The sequence below is a fragment of the Rhamphochromis sp. 'chilingali' genome, assembly GCF_963969265.1.
Source record: "Rhamphochromis sp. 'chilingali' genome assembly, chromosome: 15".
NCBI lineage: Eukaryota > Metazoa > Chordata > Actinopteri > Cichliformes > Cichlidae > Rhamphochromis > Rhamphochromis sp. 'chilingali'.
The window spans coordinates 35827615-35840078 of NC_137942.1; the positions used below are offsets into that span (position 1 = coordinate 35827615).

The 12464-nt window shown below is 42.1% G+C and overlaps 1 protein-coding gene across 3 annotated transcripts in view; it reads right to left on the reverse strand.

Annotated features, from left to right (window-relative positions):
• The window catches only part of kcnc3a (potassium voltage-gated channel, Shaw-related subfamily, member 3a), a 114804-nt gene that overhangs the window by 58907 nt on the left and 43433 nt on the right, over positions 1-12464 (reverse strand). For all 3 annotated transcript variants that reach the window (XR_013974290.1, XM_080904572.1, XM_080904571.1), the window contains exon 3: positions 1707-2568. Coding sequence is in view for 2 of the 3 variants with exons in the window: in XM_080904572.1 (XP_080760698.1) it covers positions 1707-2568 (862 nt within the window). In the remaining variant the exon portion in view is untranslated. The remainder of the gene's footprint in view (positions 1-1706; positions 2569-12464) is intronic.

Sequence of the window (12464 nt, forward strand, 5' to 3'; positions counted from 1 at the left end):
AAAGGAAGGATGGATGACGACTGAAGTAGCTGGAAAACTGTTCTGGATTCTTCCAGCTTACTTTAACCACAGCACACAAGCAGAGACAGTATCACATGAAGTGAAATGCTTTTTATTATATTGAGCAACTGGTCATCTCATCAATCTCATCATTCTCTATTGTAATATCTTTCAAAACACCCTTTTCCCTTTTTGTTTTATAATTGATTTTTTAAGAGTGTGACTTGTGTGTTATTCATATTTCCAAATGCATTTTTAAGTAGAATGAGTCAATACGCTGAGCTTGTTTGGTCTCCCACTACTATCAACAAATAAGCTCCAACACCTTTATGTGGTGAGGTGGCGTCTGAAGCTCTTCAACTCTGTGGCAACATGTTGTGACAGAGCATACAGACAGCCTCAGGACCTGTCTGTATGCTCTGTCACATCAATTTGTTAAAGATATTCTAACAGCCACAATAGATGTCATCGTCAGGTCAACAGTGCACTTTCACAAAATAACTGAGTAATGGACAGAAAAGAAATCAAAGTGAGGACATCACTGGTTTCCTTTGCAGTTGCACAACATCACAATCGTGGATGTGTTTGTAATGTTGCTATAGTTACACAATGCAATTTATGAGTTAAATTCAATTTAAATTAAATTTATTTATATAGCGCCAAATCACAACAGCAGTCGCCTCAAGGCGCTTCATATTGTACAGTAGATTGTACAATAATAAAAATCAGTGCCACCTGCAGATTACCAGTAGTAATGAGAATCAGTCTGTGAGAAACGGCCCAGATTCAAACTTGCCCTTCGAGACTTAAGAATTTCCTAATAGCTGAAACTTCCTAACTCTAACCTTTTTCACCAGGGTCAATATTATTATTATTAGTTTTATTGACAGCACACTGATGTGTAATGATGTGCGATAGGTTTGTCGTGCTCAAAATGCGCAAAAACTGAGAGTTATCTTCCAATTTGCACAAATTAAAAAGGTTAGGGGATAACCCTAACCCTCATGTCGTACAGAACAAGCCCGACAGAAGTTGGAAGCTGGGAATTGTAATCTTGTAATCAGATGAGATGAAACTAGAGCTCATCTAAGTGCTGCTTACGTTTGGAGAAATAAGAGTGTGCAACACATCGACCCCACAGTGAAACATGGCGGTGGGAGTATTATGGAATATTATGCTCTGGGGACGGCTCAGTGATTGTGGAACTCTCGTTAAGGTGGAAGGAATCATGAAGAAAGGACAGAATTTTAAAGGAAAACCTCAAGCTGTAAAACTGTGCCTCGGTCATCACTTTGTCATACATCGCTCCTGATGAATAAGTACGGAAGACAAACGTGAATGTTACTGAACCGAAGACTAACGTCCCCCAGGACCATCGAATCTGAAGGAGCTTGGAAGATTTGCAAAGAAGAGTAATAACAACAGGCTGATTATTACTATCAATAATAATGCTGACCCTGGTAGTTTGTGTTTTTTGTCAAGTGATATTGTTCAATGTAAGCAGCTAAAATAAAACTATGTTTAAAAAACACCTTAAAAAAGCTTGCTCTGTTTAACAACACTTCATCTTTCATAGGGGGACAATAATTCCCTCTTTGTTTGGAAGAATCCATCATCTTTAAAGCAGCTTCACCTAAAGAAACTTTCCCCCTCACATCCCTTCAAACTCCATAAGAGACTTGGCTCACCTCTGTCCAGTTACTCACCTGCCCTGTTGATCTCAATGATCTCCTCCTGTGCTAATGGGCAGTCTCCAGTACCCATCATGCTGCCAGATCCCACCATGCCAGGCCCGAGCACATTTCCCATCAACCTGTGAGGAGATGCTGTCGCCATTGCCAGGGCATCTGGCTTGCAATAGTTTGGGCTGCCTGGCTGTGGCGCCCTGGGGATGTGCTTGTTCCTCTTCTTGGGGAGTTTCTGCTTAGCCATGGCCAGGGAGTAGTACATGCCAAAGTTATTGACGATGACAGGCACTGGCATGGCAATTGTCAGCACCCCAGCCAAGGCGCAGAGGGCACCCACGAGCATTCCTGACCATGTTTCAGGATACATATCCCCATATCCCAACGTGGTCATGGTCACCACAGCCCACCAGAAGCCGATGGGGATGTTCTTAAAGTTGGTGTGGGCTGCAGCTGTTGGATCATCTGGGTCAGCACCGATACGTTCAGCATAGTAGATCATGGTAGCAAAGATGAGGACACCTAGTGCCAGGAAGATTATGAGCAGCAGGAATTCATTAGTGCTGGCACGCAGAGTGTGGCCCAGCACACGTAAACCAACAAAGTGGCGGGTCAGCTTGAATATACGTAGGATACGGACAAAGCGCACAACACGCAGGAAGCTCAGAACGTCTTTGGCTGTTTTGGAGGATAGGCCACTCAGCGCCACCTCCAGGTAAAAGGGCACAATTGCCACAAAGTCTATTATGTTCAGGGCACTGCGGAAGAACTCTGCCTTGTCAGGACAGAAGATAACGCGTGCCATGACTTCAATGGTGAACCAGATGACGCAGACGCCCTCGACATATGTGAGCCAGCTGTCTGTGACCACCTCATACACAATCTGCAGAGAAGAAAAGAAGAAGAGAATTTTAGTTGATCTTATTATTTATTCATTACAACAGACACATGTCTGACTTCTGACAAGTGGTTGTTGACCCAAGAACAACATTTCTGTGTGACATCTCTTAGCAGATGCACCTGTGGTATAAATCCTGGATGGCTTCCTTCTCGGTATCGTATTCACACCATTTTCAGAAAATGGGACCTCTGAACTTTCAATAATCCTCCGTCGCCTTGTGCTCAAGTTATCCTATTGACTTCAGTAATAATACCCCACTGGCTTTTTACGGCTAAGGGTTAGAAAAAAAAGCAAAACCAAAACTGACGAGTGTGAGCACACATGCATATTGCCAACAATCTAAAAGTAATTTTAAAAAATTGGTAATTAGTGAAAATGAACACGCTAGCAAAATCCAAATGCAGGTGAAACACTCCAAATCACTGTTGGGGTTTCAGATTATATATCGCGGTCAGTATTGATGACATCTTTGTCATCGTTTCTTTTGTTTACATTTTGCCTGTATGGGCAGTAGGGCGCTCTTTTGTGACAGACTGATGAACACTGTCTTACATTGTGCTCAAAGTACTTTACACAATGTGCCACACTCACTCGTTCACCCAAAAGCTATTTTCTACACACTTCATGTCTAACATTTACACACAATCATACTTCAGTGAACACATCTTGCCCAAAGACACTTAGGCATGGAGACTGGACACTGGGGCAGCCAGGGATCAATTTTCCAATCGGTAGATCACTTGTTGTAACTCCTCAGCTACAGATATCTGCTTAAGGCAGTTGCTGCCACATGGTTATACAAATGTTAGCCAAATCACAAGCAGCATGTCTTCTTCATCTGTCCCTCCTGCAGATTGTTCTGGTAAACATTAAGCTAAAGACTGCAGCAAGCATTGCTGATTATCTTCCAAGGGCCAGAACATGTGACACTGGTGGTACCCTAAAACCGCTGGCTAAAAATAAACATAGATTCAGCAAAATGTTGCATCGTTGTGTATCTTGCCAAAATAATGTCAGATGCTGTAGCTTTCCCTGGCCCTCTCCCATTCAGACCAGGTCCCTGTTTCAGGAAGCCGGTTTGGAAAACTCAGAGTGAAAAACGACACTCACGGTTGAGTAACCCCGAACTGTCCAACTCGGAATATTCCGTTTCAGAAAGGCTGATAACAATTAGTTCAGTCAACGCGGAGTTGCTTTAACCCCAAGTGAAGCGCGCGGACGAGGATACATAAAGCCCTGATAAGCGGAGCACAGATTAAGCGAGTCACCATGGAGACGGAGGGAAAGAAGGCGCGGTCAATGTATTTTACAGCGCTTGAGGCCGAAATTCTGATGGCAGCATATGCCGATAACATGCAAATTCCGCGGAAAAAAGTAACACAGCTTCAGCTGCAAAAGCATGCATGGCAAAACATAGCCGACAGAGTCAATGCGTGAGTGTTAATTCAAACATTGATCGAGGGATTTCCACCCATTTAACACGTTATTTTATCATATGTTATTTTATTTGTTATTTTATACATTTTATTTTGTGATGTGATGTGAGCGCAGGTGCAACCCAACAGGCCCCAAACGTGCCTGGCAGCAAGTAAAAATGAAATATAAAAATATAGTCCAAACAGGTAAGGTGTAATTGTAGTATGAGCCATAGTGCTTGGTCTGTTTGTCCCATGTAAATTAATTGCAGTTAGAGGCTACATTAATTTTCTTTCTGTAAGCACTTATTGAAATTATCTGAGCACATTACAAGTACATATTTGCTTACTCTGTATGCTCAAATGTGACCCGTTATAGCCAACAGAAAAAAAGCGGAGGCCCGAAAAACAGGTGGAGGTCGTCCACCACCACCACTCACAGAGGCTGAGCAGTTGGCCCTCAGCCAAAACAGTGGGCGCCCTGTGGCCGAAGGCATCTCTGCGGGGACATCCTCTGAGGCAATAACCCCGCAAGACACAAGTGCCTACATAAGGGGTAAATTCAAAATAATACATGATGTGCATACATCCTTTCTCCACAGTCACCTTTGCAGTGCGACACATTCATTTGATAAACTCTTTACCATAATGGATTATTTTGTAGTGAAGTTATTTTCCGACTGATTTTGCCTTCCCTCAGTCTTGGTTGTCTTTGAGAGCATAATGACAATGAAGTGTAAGGTGATTGGTATGTTTGTTAATTGCCATTTGGTCCCTTGTAAGTTATAAGTGACCTGTATAAACCTCATATTCTATCAGTTGATGGTGATGGTGTACTGCATCTGGTGCAGCCTCCTGTTGAGCCAGACCAACATGCAGTTGTGAGTAATACTCCACAGATTATATGAGTTTACAGTAGAACAGCAATGTTGTCTATTTCTTTACTACAGGAAAATAATGAAGAAACATTGACAGCTGTTACAGAGGAGGAAGCAACAGAGACACTTTATGAGGTTTACATCTTTTAATACTTTGTGTACAGGAAATACAGGCGACCAATAAAGCCAGTTGAACAAAAAATCTGTTTATTCTTCTTTCAACATGTTGAGGTGATGGGTCAAAAGAAATGATTGTGACATATGGTGTCTCTGACTGCGCTTCCATCTTGTATGTCCGTGCGAGGGTCAGGATGTTCATGGTTTGGATCACTGCTGATGTTTGGTTCAGAAGGACAGTGTTCTCCTCTAATTGTGGCAATGTTGTGAAGAATCACACATGCCACAATAATGTCACATGCCCTTTCTGGGGTGACCCTGAGTCTTTGCAGGCACTGGAACCGGGCCTTAAGCATTCCGATAGTCATTTCAATTCTGTCTCTTGTCCTGCAATGAGCCAGATTATATCGCTGCTGTGGGCCCGGTTCAGGGTTAGGGGTAAGCAAATAGGGTAAACATGGATACCCCCTATCACCAAGCAAGTAGCCAGTGAACTCTCCTAAGACAGAAGGGTACACTTCAGTTCAAATGTCCCTGAAGCAATTGGTCTTTATATATTTTAAAGTATTCTCAACTCACCATGTCCAAATTTTGTGCTCAGTGTACATTCACGGAATATTTGTGAGTCATGGACAGAGCCTGGCCGCTTGGCTTCCACATTTGTGATAATGTTGGCAGCATCACATATGATCTTCACAGTGCAGAGAACACAAATTAGCATCCATTACTATAATGAAATAATTTGTTAGTTTGACATGCTACAGGGAACTATGTACCTGTACATTAATGCTGTGGAAAGACTTCCTGTTCACATAGTCTCCTTCATTTACTGAAGGAGCAATGATTGGAATGTGAGTACCATCTATACAGCCAATCACGCCTGGGAACCCTGAAAATAAATGTGCAATTTAAGTAGTAGTCCAAGTATCACCACATCATACATTAAGTTTTGTTCATCCTGATACCTGCAATTTTGTGGCATCCCTCTTTGATAAATCTTGTGGGTCTGTGACCGGGGAACACCACAAACGAGTACAGGAGACGTTTCAGTGCAACTGTAACATTCCTGACTGCCCGACAGACGGTAGCCTTGGAAACGTGCTCAGCGTCACCAATATTATACAGAAAGCTCCCGTTTGCAAGAAACCGAAGTGCAATACAAATAATATGCAATGAACTGAGAGCATGTCCGCGATGTGTCGCATGTGTAATATATGGCCTGAGGATGTTATCCAAATAACTTATAGATTGTGCTGAGAAACGGTAACGTTCACACAGGAAATCATCAGGAAATGATAAAATGTCCAAACGCGCTCTGATCACTCTCTCCCGGCGGAGAGCTCTGCGGAGAATTTGGGCTTCACGATCTACTGGCTCTTCAAGGAAGTGGCACGCCATGTCCGACACTTCCTACTGTCAGGTTTCCGACAAAGGGGCGGAGACAGTCAGGGTTAGTTGTAGTAAACCTGCTAGGGGGCAGGTTAGCTTCACGGAGTGTGTCGTCATAGTGACTCACTCAGGCTGCAGCTGAACTCGCTTTGTGAAACCGAAAACCCAGAGTTTTCGTTAACTCAGGGTATACTTACTCAGTTTTTCCACTAAACCGGCTTCCTGAAACAGGGCCCCGGAATATATAGCTGCACGTTATTTTTAAATTGCTGGTGGCCTGAGTGGTGCCAAAGTGGGCTTTATAGATGATTGGGAAACTTTCTTGAAAAACCCCGTAGAGCTGAGAGCAGGAAGCAGAGTTTTAGTCTTACACGCCTCTCAGAAGCTTCTCTACTCTCATCAAACCAAAACAAGATAAACAAAACATCATAGCATAAAAATAAAGAAAGAACAACGTAGCATCATCAGCTGCAACAAAGGGTGAAATGATTAAATGTGGATTTTGAAACATTAGGTCTCTTTCTTAGTAAATGATTTAATAACAGATCAACATATTGATTTTTCTCTGCCTTGAAGCAGCAGCTGCAGAGTGGAAGCAGTTTTTTACACCAGCTTTTTAATCAAGCAAAGATCCAGACAGAGTTTTACTTCACCCTAACCTGAGAACCCAAAGAGCTTCGTTTTTTCTTGTTACCTATCGTTCACCTGGTATTACTGACACTCACCGTCTGATTTCTTAGAGTTTTAATCTGATTTAGTGGCCAGTTCAGATGAAGCAGTTATAGTGCTTTTTGCTGAAAACAACAGTGTTTAATCCGTTATTTGACCCGTGGCTTTACAAAATGTAAATGAGCACACACATTACTTTAATCAAGCTCATATGTCACACACTGTAAAAGAATTGTAATTTCATAATTTAACACTGTTACAGAATTTTCCTGTTAATACATCAAAACTCAATAAAATTACAAAATAAATAGTCTGTAAACTAAAATGTCTTTTTGTAAAATAACATGAATAATAATCATTATTTCTATATTTTCCTACACAAAATGTATTTATTTTTACACACAAAACATATGTAAAAATGCAGCCGCAAATTTAACATAATTTTATTTAAAAGATAAAACTGTTTAATTCTAGGTTTATGCAGCAAATATAGCTCTAAAATTTGATGTGCAGAGTGTAAAATGATGCAAACAAATTAAAGTATAAATAAAAATTGTGGATTATGGGCAATTTTACAAGGGTACTGTGTGGAATAAGAAGGTGAAGACTTTTGTTAAACAGCCAGCACAAGAGAAAATTCAGCAGAGTAAAATGGACCATTTATAGCTTCGTCCGAAGGACAGCAAATGGACCTTAAAAAAGCATCTAGTGTTTACATTCAGGTAGGTACTGTGGAGACCGGGAAATTCTAACATTGTTGTAAAAACATCAATAATAACTTTGAGGCAGGAAAAACGAACAGTCACAGTCTGCAGCACAACTGGATACGCTGCATCTGCAAGGCCAGTATCGGCCAGTATACTCAAGCTAACTGGTAATAGCTTACTAATATAAAAAAAACTGTCTATATTCCACCTTGGCACTAAATCTTCATGACTAGTCTTCCAGGCATTATTAAAATTTTGAAACGTCCCTCTCTTGATATTAAGACAAGAATAGAGTTTCTAGCAAAGGTAAGGGCTGAGGTGATGCTAGCCGTTTTAGCTTTTCAGCTACCTGCACATAATAGTTAGCGTTCAGCACTCAATAGATTGATCCATTCAGGTGTCACCTGTTGTTCCTTCTATCAGCGGATTCATTTTAAAGCTGTTGGTGTCGTGGGGTAGTGGAAAGGGGAGACTTGAAACTAACAGGTTCCAAGTCTCACTTAAAAACTTGCAGCATGTTGAAATGTCTTGTTTACTGTCAGCATCAGTTTCTATTTTCTGTGTTACAATGTAAGACTTTAAAGGGATAGATATGAAAAGTACTGCAGTTAATGTAGTCTGGATGATAGACCCAGTGTTCCCTTCATGTGGACCTTCGGTGTTTATTATTATCCTTACTTTTTGCTAGTCTTCTGTGTCTTGCATTTAATTTTGCTTCCTTTGTTCTATTTCAGGTCATTCTTTAACATCCTCTCATGTGCTCCCTGTTCTTCACAAAGTTTGGATTTTGCTGTTTAATTTTTCCCTCTGTGGATCTTCTGCATCCGAACTAAAGGTTTGTTTTCAGCTTCACCTGCTGGTGTCTAAGTGCTGCATGTTCATGCCTCTCATTCCACACTTCATGACAAATCACAAATGTATATACTGTTACACAATAAAATGCAGTCAATACCTCTGTTCCTCATCTTTTATTATTAAGATGTAATATTATTACATATATAGTACGACTGCACATATACAGTTGATATAATCACAAATGAACAGTAGATTTCTGTGTGTTTGATAGCAGGTACTAGTGTGATGACTAGAGGCTGAATCCATTCAGGGCATTTTCCTCATATGGTGTGGGTCCAGTCTCTGGATCTCCTTAAAGGGATGGATCCCACAAATTAGTACTGAGCAACATGCCAGTGTGTAACTTCATGCATTTTCAGATACTGCTATAATAGTATAAATATCTGCTTCAGCTTTTTAAGGGGTTTCAGGACCATCGGGAACCATTTTGGGCTTTATTGAGAAGAGACCACTGCTCACACTTCTTAGTAGTAAACGGTGATGAAGAGGAGCAATGGCACTAACATGTTAGAGCGAGAGAGAGGGGAAGCTGTCCTTTAAATAGAATCCAAGAGTGTGTGTGTTAGTCATATGATGTGAAGAGAGGGAGCCATGTTATGAGCTGACTGCTTGAACTAGTTCAGACTTCATTCAGTGATTAGATCATTATCACACTGGCACATACGCAGGTGTTACATGTGGTTAAAATCATCTCAATGCATTAAGTTTACACATTTCAGATAAATATAGTCTATTACTGTTATTTTCTGTAGCCCACATAATTGAACATTTCAGTTACATAAAACATGTAAAGCTTGATGTTATGTACTGTACAGCCTGTATAATAAATAAGTATGTAGCCCATCAAATCCAGAGGACAGCATTGTTTCAGCAGAAAAACTGAAAACTTTGAGCATTCATCAAAACTCAAAGTTATTATTGGACAACGAGATGAAGGCGTGAACATTACCCATATATGCTCTCTGGACTGGACTGAAACGCCTGGTGGCAAGATCTCTCAAACTGTGGTACGCAGGAAGTCTCCTACATATATTTAATTCTTAACCACAAGATCACTGAAATTGAGTTTGAACTATGTTTTTGTTCTTCTTGATAAAGAAGGACAAAAACTTAAATCAGCCATGAGATTACAAGCTTACCAGGTGTAAGGTAAAAGGGTTGACAAACTAAGCTGGGATGGTAAGCAGAAGCTACCAGCACCAGTGACGGTGACGACTTAGCAGTCATACCTGATGCCAGCAAACGGCACACAACGGTGAGTTACATCAGGTTTGGATTCTTCTGGAAGGGGACAGAGGATGATGTGCATTGATGAAGATTCTTAGAATATTCTTTTCTTTTCTTGGGTTGAATTATTATTCTTAGTAATAAATGCATGAAACCATCACGTCCTACGACCGAGCACACAGTGCTGAAAGGCAAACCAGCAAAGTCAGCCATATAGATATATGCTACACCCAATGCCAAAGCACAATGAGCTTCATATTGTGTCTTTCTCCACACAGCTAAAGCTGGTACGCCACACGTCACTGGGAAACAGCTGTGTCTGCCACCAGCCAGAGTTAACAGACATCATGTACTGCAGGCTGCCTAACAGATTAACTTGATGCCTCTTTGCAACAACTTACTGTTGCTGCAAACAGCAGTCAGACCAAATGAACTTAAGAACATACCGACTGAGAACATTAAGCGCATTTGTTATTTTCCTATTCAGCTCAATAAGACTACAGATATTGCAAAAATGGATATGAAGATCAAAGCGCAGCTCAGAGGACCTTTTGGTCCATACAGAAGTAAGATGGCTTTCAAGGGGATGATCCGTTCAAGTCTTTTTAAATAGGACAGAGATGTGCAGATGTTCTTACAGGGCAAAAACTTCCCTTTATTCGATGTTTTTGAAGACTTTCTGTGACTCGGCCAGCTAACATACCAGTCGGACATTTTTTCTCATTTAAAAGAACCGAACTTGGGGCTACAGGGAGTGTCCCTCACTGCTTTTGATGTGCAGAACAACAACAAACACGCCTTTTATTCCAAATAAAGATGCTGATGCTTCAAAGATGGCGCCGGTGTACGTGGCTGCTCGTCTGTCGCTGTCAGTTTTGTTTGTTTTTATATTGCTCCTGTCGTGTGTCACTCAAGAAATCGGGTCATTACTGGTGTACGATCGCCAATCGCTTCTGAACCTCCGAAGTTCTGGACAAAATACAGCTCCATTTTCTAACGGAGGTCAGAATTCATGGTGTCCGTTGCTGTCACATATCCCAACTTGCCCATGCCGTGCAGTCATGCTACCTCCCCGGCGAAGACGTCGGGGTAGGCGCAGTGGTCGGCTGGTTAAACTCAAGATCTCTTTAGCACACCATCCCACTACCGTCAAAGGAATACAGAGATTATTTCCTGGAGTTTTTGTGCACCGACGTTTCCTGGACCCCGTGGGTTCCTGCCTCATCCCCGTGGTCTGCCAGGATGATGCGCCGCTCCTCCGTGACCCCTGTCCCCCTCGGCTCAACGTGCGCCGGGCGAACGTCCGCAATCTGAGGCCGCTGTGTCGGACTCCCTGTGCCGCTGGGCTTTTACCTCATCCCCGGCTCCTGTCAGGATTGGGCTGGTAAACGCCAGATCGCTGGTGAACAAATCTTTTATTCTGAATGAGTTATTCACCTCCTGGAAACTAGACTTCATGTGTGTCACGGAGACTTGGCTTAACACTGGTGAGTCCAGTATTTTATCCGAACTTTTACCAGCGGATTGTTCCTATTTTAACACACCAAGGACATCAGGGAGAGGAGGAGGTACGGCGGTTGTTTTTAAAAAGGATTTTAAATGTAAACAGTGTGTTTTACAGCCCTCGTTTTCCAGCTTTGAGCTCATGTGTTTTGAAGTCAGTCGCTCTAACTCTGTGCTCTTTGCTGTTATTTATCGTCCCCCTAAATACAATAAGAATTTCATTAATGACTTTTCAGAATTTCTAGCTGGGATTCTGCCCAACTACGATCATGTTCTTATTGTGGGAGATTTTAATATCCATGTCCGCTGTCCTGATAAACCTCTGGTGAAGGAGTTTTTAAGCCTCATTGACTCTTTTAATCTGGTCCAGCCCGTACCTGGTCCCACACATGAACACGGACACACACTAGACCTGGTCTTGTCACACAGTCTACCTGTGTCTAATGTGGAAGTGACTGACACTGCTTTCCATATGGCTGTATTATTTGATGTTGTGTTTTCACGTACTACAGCTCAAACCGGTGCTCCTGTTCACCGCTGTCGGATTATTAACCCTTCCACTGCTGCCCAGTTCTCCTCTGCTTTTAACCAGCTGTCTATCCCTGCCGATCGTACTCCCTTGGACACAGAGGACCTCAGCTCCTGGTTTCAATCTTCTTGCCTAACCATTCTGGACTCTGTGGCACCATTAATAACCAGGCAGCCCAAGGCTAAAACGGACCCTTGGTTTAATGACGCCACTCGGGCTGTGAGGAGGGAGTGTCGTAGAGCTGAACGCAGATGGAAGAGGGACAAACTGCAGGTGTCTCTGCAAATCCTAAAGGACTGCTGGCGCCTCTATCAGGATACGGTCAAAGAGGCTAAAAGAAAATACTTCTCTAAGATCATTTCCTCCAACAGTCACAATCCACGTGTTATTTAACTCTACTGACTTAGTCTTAAATGCTCCACAAAGTGGCTGCTTGGAGGCCTCTCATAAACTGTCTAATGATTTTATGTGTTTTTTCATTGAGAAGGTTGCAACCACGCGGGCACTCCTGAGTCTGACCCCTCTGTCTCGATCCCTTGCTCTGCTGTTTTTAACCAGTTTGAGCCTGTGACTCTTTCTTATTTAGAGG